At 54.2% G+C, this 19,838-nt stretch overlaps 2 protein-coding genes across 2 annotated transcripts; both read left to right on the top strand.

Annotated features, from left to right (window-relative positions):
* The first annotated feature begins 892 nt into the window (after window positions 1–892).
* Window positions 893–10,565, top strand: TSPAN15 (tetraspanin 15). The gene is made up of 8 exons (XM_065746326.1): window positions 893–988; window positions 1,616–1,801; window positions 3,436–3,510; window positions 4,886–4,981; window positions 6,451–6,567; window positions 9,173–9,220; window positions 9,824–9,940; window positions 10,355–10,565. The coding sequence occupies exons 1-8, from the start codon at window positions 893–895 to the stop codon at window positions 10,505–10,507; spliced, it is 888 nt and encodes a 295-aa protein (XP_065602398.1). The 3' UTR covers window positions 10,508–10,565.
* Window positions 10,566–17,695: 7,130 nt separating this feature from the next.
* NEUROG3 (neurogenin 3) lies at window positions 17,696–18,256 on the top strand. The gene has a single exon (XM_065746340.1). The coding sequence runs from the start codon at window positions 17,696–17,698 to the stop codon at window positions 18,254–18,256; it is 561 nt and encodes a 186-aa protein (XP_065602412.1).
* Window positions 18,257–19,838: the final 1,582 nt, after the last annotated feature.

Raw genomic sequence — 19,838 nt, 5'->3', positions numbered from 1 at the left:
AAAGGGTGAGAGATGCAAACAGAATATGTGGGGCTGGGAGGTCGAGGAGCGGGAACAAGGTACATTTTGTCTTTCGGAGCAATAACACAAAGTGAGAGAGGTGGTGGGGGCTTTCACTGTACTGCACATCCGTTTCAGCTTTGAGAGGAAGGCCATTTATTGATAACCTCTAATAGCTGCGTCCAGAAAGGTGTTGTTTTGGTGCCGAGGCAAAGCCTGGGATTTAGACAAGAGAGGGTTATCCAGCTATTTTCATATGGCTTCCTTACAGAAGCCCCAGAGCAACCCCAGTGGGCAAATGGACGATGCTGAGGCAGTGTCCCCATCCAGCTTTTAAAAGTTTCTTCTGGGCCATTCCTTTGAGCTGATGCTGTATTAATATCTTTATGCAAGGATTTATGTTGGAGTATGTGATTTTTAAACTACTAGTATACTGATTTTTAAACCCAACTTTGTGCTCCACACAAAGTAAGCACAAGGAATCAGCTGCTCCGAGGTTATGTTTGCCAGAACTGGAGCATGAAAATATGATGGGAAAGGGCAACCGAAGCCACAGGTGGTTAAGCAGAGGTGATGCCAAGGGACATCCAGCCGACGGGACGAGGTGTCAGAGGCATTGGAAACTGCTGATAATTTAGGCAAGGAATACTCGGAACCGTTGTTGTCTAATTATCGGCGTCACACATTCCGAGCTGCTCTGCCGCTGCCTGCACCCTCTGTGACAGCGTCGCCGTTCCCGGCAGCGCGCAGCCGCGGCGTTCGGCTCCGGGAACGCGCTCGGCGTCGGGAGCGCGCTCGGCGTCGGGAACGCGTTCCAGCAGCCCGCACCCTCCGCGGGCGGAAGCGGCGGAGCGGAGCGGGGCGGCAGGTGCTGGCGGGAGGCGGCGGAGGGATGGCGGTGGGGGACCCGGAGCAGGCGCGGTACTGCGCGCGGCTCTCCTACCTCTGCCTCAAGTTCAGCCTCATCACCTACTGCACCGCCTTCTGGGTGAGCCGAGCGGCGGGGGGTGGGGTGCTTTGTTCCTGCGCGGCTGCGGGGGATGAAGCCTGCCCGTGTTTTCTAGCTGCGGTGTTTGGGAAAGGAGGGCTGGCTGCCGGGCTGCTCTCGAGCCCCGCTTTATCGCGGGAGATAAAGGGGTCCCTCCGGCCCCACGGGGTTCCCCGCGGGACCCGGGCACCTGCAGCCTCGTCTGGTCCGCCTCCTGCGAGCGGCACCGCCCGTGTCCGTCGCGCTGTGGAACCGTACGGATCCAACCGCACGCGCTGCGACCGGGAGACGCTCCACGCGAGCGAGGCGGCGCTGAGAAGTCGCTCCTCTTCTCCGTGGGAAAACCCCAGAGGAAGCCCCAAGGGGACGGTCTCAAAGGTCCCCTCCGACCTGAGCCGTCCTGCGATGCTCTGAGCCGGCTGATCCCCGGTGTCAGCGGGGTTGTCCTGGGGGGGTGCGTACGGTGAAGGGAATTCACGTGCTGCCGTTGTTTTTGTATGGCTCCGAGGCTCTGTTTGCAGTGGGTTTATCCTGGTGGACGTTTATCCAGCAGGACATGGATCCCTCTGGATCTGGTACAGCAGAAGCGAAAAGGAGCATCATCTCCATGCTCCGTTCTCCTTCCAGGTGATCGGGAGCCTTGTTCTCGCTGTTGGGATCTATGCCGAAGTCGAAAGGCAGAAATACAAGACTCTGGAAAGTGCCTTCCTAGCCCCAGCCATCATTTTAATCTTTCTGGGCATTATCATGTTCTTTGTGTCTTTTGTGGGCATGCTGGCTTCCTTGAGGGACAACCTCTGCCTTCTTCAAGCAGTAAGTGGTGTTTGTTTCTTCATTGTTACACTAACTGTAACAGAGAAGTTCTGTGACCATTGCTTTATAGCATGGATTTAGACCTGGAGGCCTTTCTAGGTCTCCGCTGAAACATATTTCATTGCACTCCCTGAGTTTATAGCAGGTGATGCTCTGCTCTGTGATGATGCTGATGAGAAATGGGAGTCTGGAGCTGGCTGTGCTCCAGAAGGCCAGGGAGCAGCTGCACTATGGAAACATCTCCTGTGCATCCTGTTGGGTGGTAAAACCCAGATCCTGAGGTCATCTGTTTTGGATGGAGGGAGCCAGGCTGCTTTTTTTTTTTTTAGGAAAGCTGCTGTCGAAAATGCAAAAAGCGACCTAAAAACTTTGTGTATGCAAAAGGAGATTCTGGGTGTTGGTAGCTGATTCCCTGCTACCTTGCCTTGGGAAGTTGGCATGGTGCTGAGGCACGTGTCTGCTCCCCATACCATGGGCATGTTCAGGGGGATGAATAGTGTTTGGAGCTCTGCCCCATAGCCAGAAGCCCCTGAGGTGTGGCTGCAGCCTGCCAGCTGGAGGACTAGAGAAACACGAAGTGCAGGAGTTAGTTCTGTGCATGGAGTTTCCTCCAGGAAGTTCTGGTTTCAACCAAAGGCAGCCATGAGAGCCAGAACTGGCCTTGGTCATGCTGCATGGTGCTGGCTAGGTCCCAGCTGCCTGCGACCTGGGGAGGAGGTTGGGTTGGGGGTGAACCTGGAAGTCCCTCAGTCTGTGTCTTGGATTGGTTCCGCATTTAGCAGCAGCAAAGACATCTGTTGGTCCAGTAACTTGTGACACCACTGCTGGTGTGGGTGGCACGGAGCTGAAAACAGCATAGCACGGGGCAAGCTGCAGGGAGAAGTACAGGGTGAAAGCAGAATATGTCTGACTTGGTTGAAGCACTCATTGCTGATGGAAGAGCAGGGATGCCTGAGGTGGTGCTGGATGTACCCCATCCATCCAAAACAGATGAGCTCAGAGCCTGGGTTTTACCACCCAGCAGGTTGTATCTGAATTACACTGATGGAGAAAAGTCTCCTCCTGAAATCAGCCCTGGGTCTGCTCTGAGAGTAGTGGAAGTTGTGAAGCTCCCATGGTGAATTTTGCTGTTATGAAGGGATGAGACAGACACAAGTAAATAAATTGAGAGCTATGCACCAAGGCCAGATCTTGGCTCGGATTTAACATTTTGCAAACTGATAGAAAATGGCTTGGATTATCTTAAAGCACTGCTTTACTCAAGAAATGAAAGCTAACGGGTAAGTGCTGTCATTGGAGCATAAAAGCATAATGTTCTGCATGTAGCTGAGCATTTATGTGCTTTGCTCTGAAGCAGGATGCCCTTGCAGGCAGAAATATCTCAGCATGATAAATACACCTCTTAGTTTTGCTTCCAGTCAAAGCAGAAGGTAGTGGATTTGCTGACTGGGGGAAAAAGAAATCAAAGCAAGGGAAGAAGTCTTGCCTGTGGCATGAGCAGTTTTCATTTTTCATTAAGCACATCTCGTATTCAGAAAGCCAAGTGTGTTGGCAGTTTTACAGACTCGATCACAGTCATTGAAGGAGCAGTTCTGGTTTGCTGGAAGATCTCACTTGCTGTTGTTTCTCTGCAGTTCATGTACATTCTGGGTCTGTGCCTGCTGATCGAGCTGGCCGGTGCTGTCGTGGCCTTGATCTTCAGAAACCAGGTGAGCTGAGGTTGTGAGCGTGGAGTTACAGCTGTGCTGCCAAGCAGAGAAAGGTGTTCGGTTCATCAGTGGAGCTGGAGTACACTTGAAGACAAGCACAAGCTCCTCAGGGCTGTTCAGGTTAGGGAAGGGTCGGACTGGTTGTCAGTTCTGGAAATGAACTCCAGGTTGGAGAATCTGGAGAATATTTGTGCGTGGCTTGACAGAGGCAAAACGGGTTCTTATTTCCCTTCTGTCTCTCAGGTTGCCGGTTCAGATTTGCATTTGGAGACCAAGTTATTGCTGACCAGCCAACATGCTTGATCTGAGTGCCATCTCTTCCCTGCCCACATCCACAAACAAAAGAGCTTGGTTCTATAGGAGACATCAACATTTACAAGCTTACTGTACCTACATAAAAATCCTCATCTCTATGTATTTTCCAAATGGAAAATGGTAGATGATTTCTTTGAGTTTTATAGTAAGAACATGTTCCCTATGGCTTCCCTAGGCCTTGAGCACACTGCTCTCGTAAGCTCCTACACATGATGTAGGAGGGGACTTCATGGGACAGAAAGTGAAGTAAACACCGAATGGTATTTGCTGAGAGGGTGAGGAGGAATTGTGATTGGCTTTGGTACACAGAAAGCACATTGTTGGTTTTGCATGTGCTAAGCAGTTTCCCAGTGCACTCTCATTGGCAATGATGCCCAGGGCCAGGGCTTTGTGTTTGTGCTGTGAGGGGAATGGATGCGTTGGGGTGAGGATGGGGAGGAGAAGGAAGTGTTTAATAGAAGCTCAGGCTAAGAGCATTTATGTAAACTCTGATCATTGTACATCTCCCATGGCTTTTTATTCCCCCATTTCTTTCCCTATTTCCTTCTTTTATCTGAGGTGTCCTGTTTCTTTTCTTTGAGCCATGACTATTTTATAATATAGTTTATATATAAGATAATATTTCCGTTCAGTGGCATGCATTTACAAAGAGAGCATCGCCTATATATGTGGGCACATGTCCATCCTGCCCACTTGCCCTGCTGCCCTGGGGATATGGGATAACTGGTTGTTGTGGGGTCCTGCTTGTCCTTATTGCTCGCATCTGTTTGGTACTCTTGAAGGACCAAGCATGTCCCAGCATCCCAAAGGATGTCCTATGTCAAGGTTTGGGGTGTGATAAATGGAAGTGATGTTTCTAATTGCCACTGTGACACCTGACACTACCAAATCACAGAATCCTTCCAGTTGGAAGGGACCCATGAAGGCCATTTGGTCCAACTCCTCTGCTGTGAACACCTACACCTACAGTTCTATCAGGAGCTTGGAGCCTGACAACTTTGACCTGTTCTTTAACTTTTGGCATTTTTAACCAATGAGCCTTTTTACTTTTGCCTTCTAGACGATCAAGTTTCTGAATGATAACATCAGAAGAGGAATTGAGAACTACTACGATGATTTAGATTTCAAGAACATCATGGATTCTGTTCAAAAGCAGGTTTGTTTATTTTTCTTGTTGGAAGACTAAACCCAAGCAGTGCCAAGATGTGGTGGGTCCTCGGTGATCCAGGAATGTAGTGATTCTCAATGGGGAAGTTTGAGCTTCTGTGGGCCCCACAGCCAGGTTTGGACAAACTCAGCTTCAATTCCACCCAGGTTCTTCTTCTTGGTGTTTCTGTTGGCTCATCCAAGACATTCAAAAGCAATGGTTAGCCATCAGAAGCACTGGAAATGGAGAAGAGGGGTGGCAGTGGGGCTATTGAACCTTATCGGTCATGTTTTCACTCAAGGGCACATAGCAAGCCCTTTAATAGGGTGGTTATTCTAATGAAATCCCTGTGGAATATACCTGCAATTAAAATTCAGAAATTGCAGTGAACACAGCTGAGCATTACCTAATGGCACGTGCAGTTGACTCACAGCCCTATTTTTTCTAACGCTGCTGTGCTGAAATGTTTATTGGCTTGGAGAAGAGTACTGCCATGCAGTTCAGAGTTGACAGAAAAAGCAGAAAACGTTCAGAAATGCGCTTGCAGAGCCCACGTGGTGCCTGTGGCCATGCCAAATAAAAACTACTTAAAAAAATGAGCTTAGTAAATGCGATGGATATTTTATGACATCGCTATGGAAAGGGCAGCCTGCTTTGAAAAACAGAATCAGCACAGAAAGTCTGTCAAAACCAAACTGTCCTGAGGAAGTTTTGTCATAATACTTCATAATGCTTTAAAGTTTCCACGTACTGCCCAACATTTTGTATATATGCGCTGAGATAAATGGTAGTGATGAAGTAAACTGCTGCTTTTCCCTTCCTTTAAAACGCAGAGTGAATATTTGTATTGAGTGCAAACTCACAGTTATTTTATTTTTGCCAGATCTCAGTTCTAGTAACTAAATCACACCTGAAATATTTTGTTGGATTTTTTTTGTTTTTATGCCTTATGTCAACAGTTTTCTTTTAGACATGTTTGGAAATATTGTCAGTTGAATTGATAGCCCATGCTGATCTATGCTGGCTTGGCTGTGCCACTCTCAGATATTTAAAATGCCACTCGTGTCTCTTTCTGCCCTTTCCGTTTGTCCTGAGCATGAAAGCATTCTGTTGTTGATCCTTCGCACATTGGATATGACTTTATGTAAGATATATTATTAAACAACTTCTTTACTTGCAATTGGAGAGTCTTTTCTTCCTCGTTTTCCCCTGATCTCCATAGCTTGGCTGATCCTGAAAGCATTCAGGAGGTGTAAATATTTGTCGCTCTGTCTAATCAGAAATTGTTTTTTTTTTCTTATGCATTTTGCTTGTGTATATAACCATACTTTGTTAATACATATGTCTTCCTGGGAAGCTGCCCTATCCCTCCGTGCTCTTAAAAACTGCTTTATTCCTACTTCTTTTTTTCCCCTGTTGTTAGAAGAGTTAATGTAACGATCTGCCACTTGGCTTTGTCTTCTGTGTCACGTTTGCAGTTCAAGTGTTGCGGTGGGGAAGACTACATGGATTGGTCACAGAATGCGTACCACAACTGTGCTGCCCCGGGACCGCTGGCCTGTGGAGTGCCCTACACGTGTTGTGTCCGGAACAAGGTGAGCCCGCCGTCTCACTGGCTGAGCCACTGCCACCACTGCTGAGACACAGCATCCACCACTTTACTGTGCTCACATCTCTGGGGCCAGCGGTGGGCAGTGAGCAGTGTCACTGATGCCCGCTCAGTGCCAGCCCTGCCACTGGTGTCAGCACCTTGAGGCTTGTTTCTGAAGCCTTTCCAAAGGAGGGCTGTGATGGATAGCCCGCCGGTGCCTGCTAGGCGCTGCTCTTTCCTTGTCGGGCTGGAGTGTTTGATTTAAAGAAGAGGGACGCATATAGGTAATCTCAGTAATCCAGCTGGATATCGCTGAGAAGTGTGTGTAGTATGAAGGTGTCCACTGCTTATGCTTACACATTCCTGTGTGTCAGAAGAAGTGTGTTTAGATCTGCGCTGAGCTGAGATTTATTCGCAGAAGCCAAAGCTAAACAGCTATGTTTTAAGGCTGAGGTGTTTGAGAAGTCGTGTATCTGAAAATGATGTATGCTGATCCACAACTGCATGGAGCTGGCAGGGGCGCCCGGGTTTCTGCCCTCAGTGGGTGATGCAGGGAGGCAGGGGTGGCTCAGAGAGAGCAGTCTGGCTGCTCAGTGGTGATTCAATGGAGTGCTTGTTTCCCTGAGTCTCGCCTTCCTCAATCGAAGCCTTATTTTAAAAGCTTAGTCTGTGTGTGTAGAAATGCAGCAGCACTGTGAAGGGAAGCACTGTGACAATCAGTGGCTGTTGGTGCTACACAGATGTTTCCTTTAGAATTATTAGGTCCTGTGTTTGGTGCGTGTTCCTTATTTTACGCAGCATTTGCGTCGATGGATTTTTGTAACCGAGCGAGTATTTGGGATTTGTCTGCCACAAATGGGCTCTTCTTGCTTCTGTGGGGAACAGAGACAATGCCAGATGCCATGGGACAGATGATCAGGTGCACTGTGTATTTCAAAGACAACCCAACGTCAGGATAGTAGTAAAGCCAAGTTCAGTTTCCCCATGCTTCACTGCCAACCGGGGAAGGAGGAATGGGGTTTCTTGCAGAGGAGATGCAGCACTTGGTTTGTTAACTCAGTGAAGTGAATTGAGAGGCACAGAGAAGCCCCCAAGATGATGGATACCCCCTTCTTTAGGGCTGGAGTGCTCAGCAGGACGCTACAAAGCATCAGGGCTGGTAGCTGTGTTGCTGCTGTGGTGGGAGCAGTAGGGCTGTGCACTGGGCAGGGCAATGTTAGCAGCAGGGCTGAGCAGCCTGCTGCCTTTGGAAAACAGCGGGAGATGCATCAATCTTGGCTGTCTGACAAATGCTTCCAAATACAGGCTGGTTTCTGTCCCGGAAAGCCACAGATATGGTTTGTAATTACTCATTGACTCTGTAGTCATGGAAAACTCCTGTTCGTGTAGGAGGGTCGGCTACAGATCTGTTTTAAAAGCCTTGTGCAGGATGAGCCAGGCCCTGGTTGTTCTGCTGTTGGGGCAAACTGAAGGAATTATTGTCCAGTCAGAGTATTTATTAAGGACTTATACAAGCATAGCCAAGATAACAATCCATCCCTGGATGTATGCAAACTTCTGTTTTGAATGCATTTATCTCCATTGAGCACAGTTTCTTGTGCCACGATGTCTTGTTAGCAAATGTTGTGTTTAAAATTCAGCAATGATGTCATGAAGTTCTCTGCTGTCCAATATTTTGCTGGTGGCCATGTGTTTATATCAAGCTCAAGTGCTGTGAGAGCGGTGGTCTCATCACAGCTGTGCCCCAGTACTGCAGCTGGTACCTCCCCTTTGTGCCTTCAGAACAGACTGGGAGTGCTTCTTAAGGAATGGCCCAATGGTCAAGGGAGAGGCTGACTTTTGGAGTGCTTAAAAGACACGACCCTGTCCACTGGCACTTAGAAATCTCAGTTCTGTGTCTTCCCCCCATGGTGGGGTGTATATCAGCAAGGTAGAGTTTGCTCTGCTTTATTTTCCTCATTTGCTTCTTCTCATTTTTGTCTGTCCCTGGCTCTGTGTGCTTCTTCGTTTGATGCCGTTGGGCTTTATGTTTGGTTTGTAAGTCAAGGGCATGGCTTTCCTATAAGCCTTGTCAGGTCAGTTGGGCTTCACAACTCAAGCAGAGCATTAAATGACTACAGAAAGTGTTTTGGTAATCTGTGAGTGTAAACACTCAGGCTTTGGATTTCTAGTGTGTTCATGTAAGCGTTTGTAGTATTGGAAATTATTTAGGTTTTAGGTATTTCCAAGTTGGAAGTTATCATTGTGGTGGTGATGGCCTTAATCCCTGTCTTTCTTAATGTGACGAGTTAAGCCATTAAAGCCTTACAAACTGGCTGTTGTACAGAAACAGCCGTAGCATAGAGGTCTGTTGTGGCCAGCTTTGGTTTCTGGCACCACACTTCTTGCTGGATGGACAGGGGTCAGCTGCCTCATGGAGGTCTGACCCCAGGGCTCCTGGGAGAGAAGCTCTGTGTTCTGCTTTCTCCAGGGCTGAGTTGGGCGCAGGTATCACCGCTGCGGGCTGTCCCTCCTTGCTTCCTGGCTGTGTTGTGAACTGGGGCACCTGGAGTGGTGGCACCTCTGGGCTTCTGCTTTGCTCTATGTTTTATTTCTCATTTTCTTTTCAGACAGACATTATCAACACCATGTGCGGATACAAGACCATTGACAAAGAGGTAAAGTAACCAGCACCCACTGCGTGATGATAAACGGTTCTGGTTTTGAGAGCTCGCCCTTGTCAGTAACAAAAGGTCTTCTGCATGCTTGAATCTACTGAAAAGTTAAAGCAGACATTAAGCTGATTGCATTTGACTGTGCATCTTCCGTGATTCCTTACTTGACACATGTATGAAGCATTTGTTTCCAGGAATAACCTCCCACTTACAGTAAGTGCACAGCAAAGAAGGACATGTCAATATTCTAAGGAGTGGCGTGACTACAGTCAGTTTCTGTACAGCCAATTTAGGGCATCAAAATGAAATACCCACCACCAGGGTATGCAATAATTAGAAAGAGCTCTTTCCTGAAGAGGAGCAGGGCTGCCAAAGCCTCTGCTTTGGTTGCAGATCTTTTTGTGGGCTACTGCAGAGCTCTCTGTCCGCAATTAATATATTTCTACTGCTGCACTTAAAACTTGGAAGCGCAGATAAAAGCAACAGAGATTCTTCTGTCCTTCCTGTGTGGTCTACAATTAAAATGAGATGCACTTCTTCTAGATAAGCAGCTTAAAAGAAAGTGGCTTTTTGTTTTTTAATGATGTCTGCTCTGTTGCTTTGCAGCGCTTGAGCATCCAGGACATCATCTACGTCCGCGGGTGCACGAATGCAGTGCTCATTTGGTTTCTGGACAACTACAGCATCATGGCTGGCGTTCTGCTGGGCATCCTGCTCCCCCAGGTAAGGGGGCCAAGGCTCCACACAGTCTGCTACTTTGTGCTGTGGGAAATCTTTTGCTCTATCACCAGTTCACGAGCACTATTTGTTTCTCATAGAATGGGTTGGGTCGGAAGGGACATCAAGAATCATCCAGTCCCAGCCCACAGTATATTATATTTTCCCCTGTATGCAGAAACTCCCATCAGAAATTTCAGTACGAGGTATCTCACTTCTTTTTGTGTTAAATTGGGATGGGAGCTGTTTGGGGCTGCTCTCTGTGATCCTTATGGGTCCTTTCCAGTTTGGGATACTCTACGATTCTGTGCTGTCAGTATGTATGCTATGTGGTGTCCATCTACCTGGCGCTGTGGACGTGCTTTGTGTGAGCAGTGCCATGAGGTGCAGTGAGCAGCAGGCGGTGCCCTTGTTTTGCAGTTCCTGGGGGTGCTGCTCTCCTTGCTGTACATCACACGGGTGGAAGACATCATAGCTGAGCACAAGCTTGGTGAGAGCCTGTTTGCGGAGATGCGGCAGCGCCCCAAACCTGACTTTGCTGGTGGAGGTTGCTGCATGTGCTACCCAGGCTGACAGCAGGAACCTCCGGAGCCCGTCAGCCTGTGTGCTGGATTGTGCTTCTGTGGCCATTACAGACTCTACTCCTCTTTGGTATTTCTTTTAAAGCAGAATACAAAAAACAGAGTCTCTTCTTTACCCTGTGGTCTTAATATTTCTAATATTTCTGCTGCCTCTGAGTGTGCGTTGAGCTGATGCGAGACCCCTGGGCGCCGTGCTCAGGTTGCTTCGAGTGCTCTGAGAAGCGAACCAGGTAACCACCGTGCCTACACCGCCGTGGAATCACCATGCGTGCCCTGTTCCACACCGCTTTCCTCCCTCCTCATCCTCTTCCTCCCTCTGGAGGGGCTAAAAGCAGGCAGAATGCTGGGGGCTGCCCACGGACCCCAAAGCCAGATGCTGCTGGCATCATGGAATCACAGCGTGGCTTGGGTTGGAAGGGACCTCCAAAACTTCCAACTTCCTGTGCACCCTGGGGCCTCGCTGCAAGGAGGGTGGCCTTGCCAGTAATTAAATACAGTTGGCTGTATGCTGGGAGGTGAGGCTGGGGCTCCATGTCCTGGGCAGCTTCTCTGAGCCCTTCCCCAACTTCGTTCTCTTACTGGTTGCGAATCGGAGGAGAGGTTTCTTGCTGATCTGAAGGCTGAATATTAAACACGTGTTTAATGACTTTTTAATGCTAATCTTGATCGATTTACTGACGGTAATGGATGTGACACTGAGCGCTTCACTGCTCGGTCTTTTGTGCCTTTTAATGATGAGGCAAATGCCAACATTGGATTAATCAGGTAATGCTTGATAGACTTTTAAAGCAGTTTGTTACTGTCTGGCTTTTGTATCAGTTTACGAAGGAGATGTTTGAGTCTTGTACGTACTGTATTTTTCCTCATTAGTAAATTAAGTGTCAGAGGGGCCTGGGGGCGAATTCTCTATGTTGAAATGTTTGATTCTTGTCAAAATAAAAAATATATTTTTTTTCAAAATGATTTGGCCACTCAGTGCTGAGAAACCAAGGGCTCCTTCCCATACCAAGGATTTCCGAGGAAGTTCTGTGCTTTTCCAGCTACCATAAAAGAATCAGAAAAGCATTCAGGTCTGAAATGCCCTCTTGGGTCACCCAGCACACCCCTAACTGCCCACCAAGCCGTGTCCATCTGTGCCACATCTCCATGGCTCTTGGAAAAGACTTGACCCAATCCTTTGCTATTGATAGTGTGGCTCATGGTGGTTAGAGAGAGGTCAGACATCTTTCCTACCATCAGCGATGTTCATGTGTCTCCTCCTCAGCACACTCTGGTGTTTGCTCAGGGAATTGGGTAAGCAGGGGGCAAGAAAAGCATGGCTAGATGTTGGGTGGTTATAAAGAAATAGGAGAGCCATCGGCGTGGCTGGGGAGCAGTTCTTCAGCACAGCAGGTGGTGGGATACAAAGGGTTTGGGGCCGCCCACAATTCTTGGCACGGCAATTGGGAGTGGGGTTTGCTGGGCAGTCCATTTGTGCCTTTCTGATGCTACAAGTTAGCTCTCTCTGTTTAATTAATGACTGCCTCAGGTCCAAACAGACCGTGTGGGGCTTTGGTTTAGTGCTGGTTCTCGGTGGGAGCTGGGGACCCCTTGCCAGAGCCTCATTAGGCATGTCCATGGCTGTGCTGGTCCCAGTGGTGATTGTCTTTAAGAGAAAACACTGTGACCCTGCTCAGTTGGGCCCTTCCCAGAGAGCTCCTGCTCTCCTGTTGGGATGGATACCAGCATGCAATGGTTCTCTGGTTCAGATGGGTCGGATCCGGCAGCATTTTCTTCCTCCTGAGGTCGCTGAATAGTGCTGAATTACGCTCACCCCCGAGCTGCATCCCCCCAAAAGTACTCCGCGGAGCTGCTGCTTTTGTGCTGGTGCATGGTGGAAACCTACGGGGCTATGACAAACAGCCCCCCTCTAGCGGTGTGGGCTTGACAGGGCGCAAGAAACCTTTTTTTTTTCCCCCTTCTTTAGCCCCAGCTGCCCAAGATCTCTCTGCTGTTCATCCCTCGGTGGTGTCCGCTTTGTTCGTGCCCTTCCACGAGCAGCTCTCAGCCGCAGATGGGGAGGGAGCATGTGGGAATCTCTGCAGCGAGATGGGAGCGGGATGAAGCCGAGATGTGGGACGAGTGCTGTGGGACCCGAGACCTTCTGCAGCCCGGGGGCATGGCGGTGGCTGAGCATCTCTGCTGAGTCCGCGGGTGCTCGGTGCGGCTGTGTCGCTGGGGCTCTATGCCCACGTCCAGCAGCAGGAGGCAGCCACATGCTTCGTGCGTCACGGCAGAAGTGGGGAGCGGTGAGCAGAGAAAGAGTTGCTGCCGTCTGCCGATGCGTTGTGCCGATGTTTTCGTGGCTCATCGCTGCTGGCATCGCCGCGTCCTGCTGCTGGACCCCAGGGCTACGTGCAGGCGCTGGCACCGAGCTACTGAAGGCCATTGGAGAATTCGTGTGCCGGGCTTTGGAGTTTCTGGTTGGTTTCTTTGTTGGTTTTAACTCAAGTGGCTTTTCCTCCCCATCTGTCCCAACACAGGTGTCAGTGCTCTCCAGCCTGTGCCAGGCTCCCGTGCTGGAGGTGAGCAGGGACAGGATGCAGGGCTTGGTGCTGCTGCTCAGAAACACGGAGGAGCAGTGCAGAGCAGCGCTGAGCCATGCAAGCACAGTGCTGCCTGGGGAAAGCAGCCAAGGGATGGGGGGAAAACACACTGAGCAGGCAGCGAGCCACCGAGCCCCACTGCATGTGCCCACACTCCCCACAGCCCTCGAGGGGATGAAGGCCTGGGGATGCGCAGACCCCTTTAGCAGAAGGGAAGGGCAAGGTGGATACCACACCACGCTCTGAACCCCAGTGCCCACGAGCGGGGCAGAATGCAGCCCTCAGCCCCCAGCCCGGAGCACGCCGGCCCGATTATTGTTGGGTGTCGAAAAAGACATTGAAAAGAAAGGAGGAGAGCTGTGAAGAGGGTCACTTTAGTGGCTCTTTCACTTTTTTTTTTTTTTTCCTTCCCCGAGAAGGAAGTTAGAAAAGCAGAGCCCTCAAAGCCGCATTGAAAGGGTGACAGAGACGGGATAATGCGTAAGACCAAGGGAAGGAATCTCAGAGCACTCGCCACGGTGTTTTAATGATCTGTTAACAATTACCCCTTTCAAGGGAGAACATATGGTAGATGGTTTGCTTAAAAAAAAAAAAAGGACAAAAAAAAAAAAGAGAGAAAAAAGATTGCTCCAGAAACTTAAATGATGTTGGGAAAATGGTGGGGATCGTTGTGAGAGCTGGGGGAGGGAGGGACATCCCTGCACTGGGCACAGGGGCTGTGTTAAGGATGGGGACCCCAAAACTGGAGATGGCTGGGAGCTGTCCGTGGGGTGAGCTGGGATCACACTGCTCCTGCTGCTTTGTCAGTCCAGGCAGCGCTGCCCTGCGTGTCCATAGCACCTGAAAGTACTGATGGGACCCCCGGGTTTGGGTATAAAGGGGAAAACAGCCCCGAGCCCCCTGTCCTCAGTGGGGGACTGGGACCAGCAGTGGGCTGGGATGCATTGGAGCCCACTGTGGGGCACAGTGGCAGCTCCAGCCAGCAGGAAGGGGTGAGCCCACACTCCCCACAACATTTCCCTATGATGGCCCAACACAGCTATGGCATGGGCTCAACAGATGGTGCCATGCGGCTGCTGGTGGCAGTCTCCATCCTGGAGAGGTTTGCAGGACGTTGTCATTGGTCTCTGCAGCCCCCAGTCCAGGCATGGCCAGCAGGGGCCCACCAGTCCCCCCTTACAGCTGGGGGTCACCTGGCCCCCCAGACCAGGTGAGTCAGGTGAGCAGGACTGGGGGTGTGAATGTCTATGAGGTTGCTGAAATCACTGCCTTTCACAGCCTTTTGGCACAAGGTTGGAGTGTGACTCACTGCAACTGCAGTGCCCAGGGCTGCTTCGGGCTCTGCACAGCTCCTCTTTCTGGACTGGGTTGTTGTGGAGTTATGTGCTTTGGCTGAAAATACACCTCCTCTCCAGAGCTGCCCCTTCCCCTTGCTGTGCTCCTTGTTCCCGTGCACCCCACTGACTCAGCACAGCCAGACTGGAGACAGGCACCTCCTGCACAAGGCACTCCTGGGCTCACAGCATACACTGCACTCTGACCCAGGACAGAACACGTTCCCTTTTCTCTGGGAATAGCCTTGCCCTGGCCTGGGTAGCAGAGTGGGAAGGACTGGAAGAAGGAGATGGGGAGAAGCAGAGCCGGTGCTTGGCATCGCTCAGGCACCTTCCTGGCATCCTAAAGTGTGAGCAGGGGAAGCTCCAAAGCAGAGCAAAGCACAGCTCTTTGGTGCTTGACGGGCAGATGCCAAGAGCAGCCTAGGTTGCACCGGTTATAAATCAACCATGCACCTGCAAGGCAGGAGCTGGGCTTAGCCCCGCAGCCAGGTGTGCTCAGGGATGGCAGCTTTGCTGGTGGCAGAGGTTGGTGCTCTCCATGGAGCTGCCACAGGGCACGGGATGCAGTCTCGGGGGCTCCCGTGAGACCTCTCCAGGAGCTTGTAGAGCTCCAGCACAGCCGGACAGCCCGATGGAGAGCAGCTCTCCTGGTGATGGTAAATCAGCGTGGGACCGCTGAGTGCTCTCCAGAAGGGAGCAAACCTCGAGGAACTGGGGCTGGTGGGAAGCGGCGGCCGCGGACTCCGAGCTTCCACACCGCGCACGTCCTGCATCGTTGCGGAATGCCTCAGCACAGCACTTTCACAGCACACACCTGTGTGCATCACAGCCCCCGGCTAACGCTGAGCGCTCCGCGCTCGGCACCCGCTGCCTCAATCCTCCCCGGGCCACTTCGTTTCCCTGCTCGCTGCAGCCCTTCTCCTCAGACACAGCCTCTGCACAATCGCTGGCTGCGATCAGCAGGGTCCGCGTGGCGAATGGGACCGGGAGACATCCCGGGGACCCTCCCGCGGAAGCGGCTCGCCCCCTCTCCGCAAGCCCCGGGCGCTGCGCAGCGGTCCCCGTGCGCCCGGCGGGGCGGGACGCGCTCCCACGGCCGCTTCTCTCTCTTTCTCTTATTTTTAATCTTTCATTCTTTTTTTTTTTTTCCCTCGCTCTTCCCTTCTCCTCTCCCAGCCGTGGGGGGGAGGAGGGGAGAAATATTGTTCGCAGAGGTCGTTCACAAAGCGGCATCTGCGCACCCCACGCCTGGCATCTGCGCTCCGTGCGCGCCCGCACCGGGCCGGGGCCGCGCGCATCTGTCGGACGCCTTCGCAGAGTGACAAAGCGCAGCGCGGGGCGCCGGGGGGGATGAGAGGATCGCAGGGAGCTCGGGTGGGGGACGCGGGGCCGCACTGTGCGGGATGGGGCGGCTGGGGGCACCGAGGGGCTTGGGGGGGAGGGGGGGAGAGAGAGCATCGTCCTTTCCCCCCCCCCCCCCCGTCCGGTGCTCAAACAGCGGCCGGGAGACTGCGGCTTGCGAAACGTCTCCAGCGCCTGGCAGGCGGGGGCCGCGCTGGTTACCATATGTTTTCAATAAAATAAGACAAATAGGACCGGGAGATAGGGCTTGCAGTAAACCTGTTGTAAAGGAGCATAAAATGGGGCAATGTAAACGCGGTCGAGGGCCGCTCGGTGCCACCCCGCGCCGCTGGGCCCGGCCAGGTGCGAGCGGCAGAGCGACGAGGAGCCCCCGCGGGTTTTTATCACGTCCGCGGCGATATTGTGCCGGTTCTGCCCCCGTGGGTAAACACACCGGGCGGCTTTGTGCGGCGCGGGGCAGTTATCGGGAGGCGGCGGGGGAAGGTGATGTCACAATGCCGCTGTCCCGTCCACCAGCAGGTGATGTCTGCCCCCGGCCCCGTGATTAATGCTTCCCAAAGCACTCCACTTTACAATCTCTTGTAATTATTTATTAAACGAAATCTATTTATTATTATTTTAGCAAACAGCGGTACCAGGTGGGGCTTTCTTTCCCTCTCCAGCTTTTGTTTGAAGGACGTTTGAAGTGGGCAGTCTGAGCCTTGCAAACTCGCTCGCCAGATTTTTTTGTCATCCAATTGCACAGGCACAAAAAAAAAAACAAAAAAAAAACCCAACAAAAACCCCCAACAACAACAACAAAAAAAGACCCCGCCGGGTCCTCCCTATTCATCCCCCGCCGCCCTCTCCGCAGCCCCTCCGAGAGGGCCGCCACCCACCCCTCACCCCGCGGCCCCGCTCCGCCGCCCCCCGACCGCCTCCCGCGGGGGAGCGCCGCAGCCACGCGCCCCTGGAGAGCCCCCGCGCCCCGCGTCATCTCCCCCTCGGGCACGAACAGCGGCCGGGGGCTGCGGGCGGGCGAAGGGAAGAGGAAGGCGGGGCCCTGCCCTGGGCAGAGCCCTCCGGCCCTCCGCGGTCCGCTCCGGCCGCTGGCGGAGCCGCGGCGGGACCGTGCGTGCACCGCCGCGCCGTTTTGGTGATGGAGAGGGGGGCTTCCGCCCCACCCGGACTGCGCCCCGAACCCGGCCTCGCCCGCCCCACCCGAGGGCTCTGTGCCGCGTGGGGGACTCCGGCCTCGCCGTCCCTGGACCCTCGCTCCGCGCCGGGCCAACGAGGGCCGGGAGGGGGCCGCTCCCCGCCGCCCGCCGCCGCAGCCCGTGCGCAAAGTTCCGGGCGCGTTTTGCGCACCGAGCCCCGGCGGCGGGGCCACCCTCCCCGGTCCGAGCGCGGTGTCGGCGGGGCGAGGGGGGCCGGGGGCACCTCGGGGGGACCCTTCCCCGGAGAGAGGAGGCCCCCGTTTCCCGGGGGGCGGCGGAGGGGCGGCGAGAAAGGGTGGCAGAGCGGGTTCCCCCTCCCCCGGCCGGGTGCCAGTGCTCTGAGCTCGGGGGGCGAGTGACGGGCGGGGCCGCGGGGGCTCTCGCTCGGTCGGGTCGGGGCTGCGGGCGGTGCCGGGCCGGCACGCTCCCGGCGGGCTGATAAGATAAAAGCGTGCCAAGGGGTGGGTGCGGGCGGGGGGGCGCGCACGCCGCCCGGCCGGGAAATCCCCATTGTGTACCGGCCCTATATATAGGGGCTTAACGGCAGTCGTGTGCCGGCCGCACAACCCGTGCTGTCCGCGCTCGAGGGACGGCACGGGGCGGTGGCGGAGCGTTCCCCGAGGGCGCGCAGGTGCAGCCGACGGCGGCGGGGCGCAGCGGGGCCGCCTCCCTGCGGGCCGAGGCCGCTCGGCTTCGCACGATGGCCCCGCAGAGCGACCGCGCCCCGGGCTCCGGGCAGTCCTACTTCGGCGGCCCCGACGCCGCCGCATCCCCGGCCGGGGGCGGCTCCGCGGGCGCGGGCAGCCGGGGCGCGTCTCCCGCCCGCAGCGCGTTGCCCCCGCGGGAAGCGGCCCGCAGGAAGGGGCTGGGGAAGGCGCGGCGCGGCCGCGGGAAGGCACGCGGCGAGGGGCCTCTCAGCAAGCAGAAGCGGAGCCGGCGTATGAAAGCCAACGACCGGGAGAGGAACCGCATGCACCACCTCAACTCCGCCCTGGACGCGCTCCGCAGCGTCCTGCCCACCTTCCCCGACGACGCCAAGCTCACCAAGATCGAGACGCTCCGCTTCGCGCACAACTACATCTGGGCGCTCACGCAAAGCCTGCGCTTGGCCGAACAGGGTTTGCCCGAGTCCCCCCCGCCGCCACCCCCCGCCGCCTTCGCCGCTGCCGCCTCCCCCGGGCCCTGGGGCTCTCCCTGCCCCGCCGCCCCGCCGCCCGCCGCCCCGCGCCGTGGCCCCGCCGCCTTCCCCGCCTTCCTCTGAGCCCGCCGGGCCGCGCTCCGGCTCTGAACATCGCCTCCGGCCCGAGGGTCTCCCCGCGCACCTTGCGCCGGGGGCTGCGGCTGGCCCCCCCGTCCCGCCCCGTCCCGCCTGGGCAGACACAAATCACGGTTTTGTACTCGGAAACGGTAAATTATATTAATTTGTCGCTATCGGTATTTATTGATTATATTTCGTAACAAATATATATTTTGTACATAAGAGTATTTTTGGCCAGCGGTGGTCCGCCTGTTTGTACCGTTGGAGGGGCCGCGGGTGTATTCTTATTATTTTTTGGTTATTAATAGAAGAAGAGGAGAATAAAGTGTGTCGCGGTCAGACCCTGTGCAACCCGCTGCTTTTCTTTCCAACCAGATCTTTCAAAATCGCTCGCAATCCGAGGACAGCGCCGGCTGCGCGGAGGCCTGCGTGCTCGCAGAGCAGCTCAGCGGGGTCCTGTGCCCTCGAGCACCCCGCCGTGCGCACTCCAGCACCCTGCGCGCATTTCGCGCTGTGCGTCCCCCGATTTTCAGCGCCCGGTTCGCACCCCGGCGCGGTTTCGGGGCGCAGCGTTCCGGGTGCCGAGTGCGCACGGCTGAGCGGCCCCGGCGCGACCCCGGCTTCCCCAGGAGGGCTCAGTGTCACGCAGGGCGCTGGGCTCCGGGCAGCTCCGCAGAACCGGTGGGAAAAGGAACATAGTGCACACGCAGCCGCCCCGGGAGGAGGGGATCCCGCGAGTCCTCCTCCGGCGACTCAATTTGTAGCTGGAGATTTACGGCCGGGCGCCCAAGCGGGATGGTCGTCGCTAGACAAAGCGCCCTGCGAGGCCGAAAGCCCATTGTGATGCTAATTGTTCTCAGCTGAGCCCATTTGCCAGCGGCAAAGAGACTCTATTGAGGCAATTTGTAGAACAAAAGAAATTTGGTTACTGGAAACAAAGGCACAAACAGCATTCCCCCCACCTCCCCCGGCCCCGCAACGAGAGCACAAAAAAAAAAAAAAAAAAAAAAAAAAGGGGAAAGAAAGAGGCGAGAGAGCGAGGGTGCACGATCCCCGGGTGCCTCGTCCCGGCCCCGGTCGCGCTGCGCGGGGTCTGCGCGGAATCTGCGCGGGCTGCCCCGCTGCCGTCCCGCGGCGGCGCGCCGGGCCCTGGCCATGGTGCTGAAGGCGCTGCTGTGCGCTCCGTGCCCGTCCCGCGGGTTGGGGAGCTGGGACAGAGGGGGCTGATGCGCTCGGAAACCGCTGCCGGGTTATTTTAGGATGTATATGTCTTTTTTATTTTTATTTTTTATTTTTTTTGAAGGTATCTCCTCTTCCTCCCGGGGAACGCAGGCGGTGGGCCAGGAGCAGGCAGCGTGCGCCCATCTGTGCGCGCTGCTCCCCAACGTGATCTATCTGCGCCGCAGGTCAGACAGGCAGAATGAAAGGCCCAACAGTATTCCTCCCCTTCCCCCCTTGCTGCTTGAATTGCTTTTTGTTTTCGTACCCTAACAGTCTGCAAAGTGCTTCAAGGCCTCCGTGTGTGGCCGCAGGCGAGAACCCGCGGTTATTTGGGTGATAAAATCATTTAATGCTTTCCCAGCTC

Source organism: Cyrtonyx montezumae, unplaced genomic scaffold, assembly GCF_038088225.1.
Source record: "Cyrtonyx montezumae isolate F1298 unplaced genomic scaffold, pur_monq_1.0 scaffold_4, whole genome shotgun sequence".
Classification (NCBI taxonomy): Eukaryota; Metazoa; Chordata; class Aves; order Galliformes; family Odontophoridae; genus Cyrtonyx; species Cyrtonyx montezumae.
This window is presented reverse-complemented; position numbering and strand designations above follow the sequence as displayed.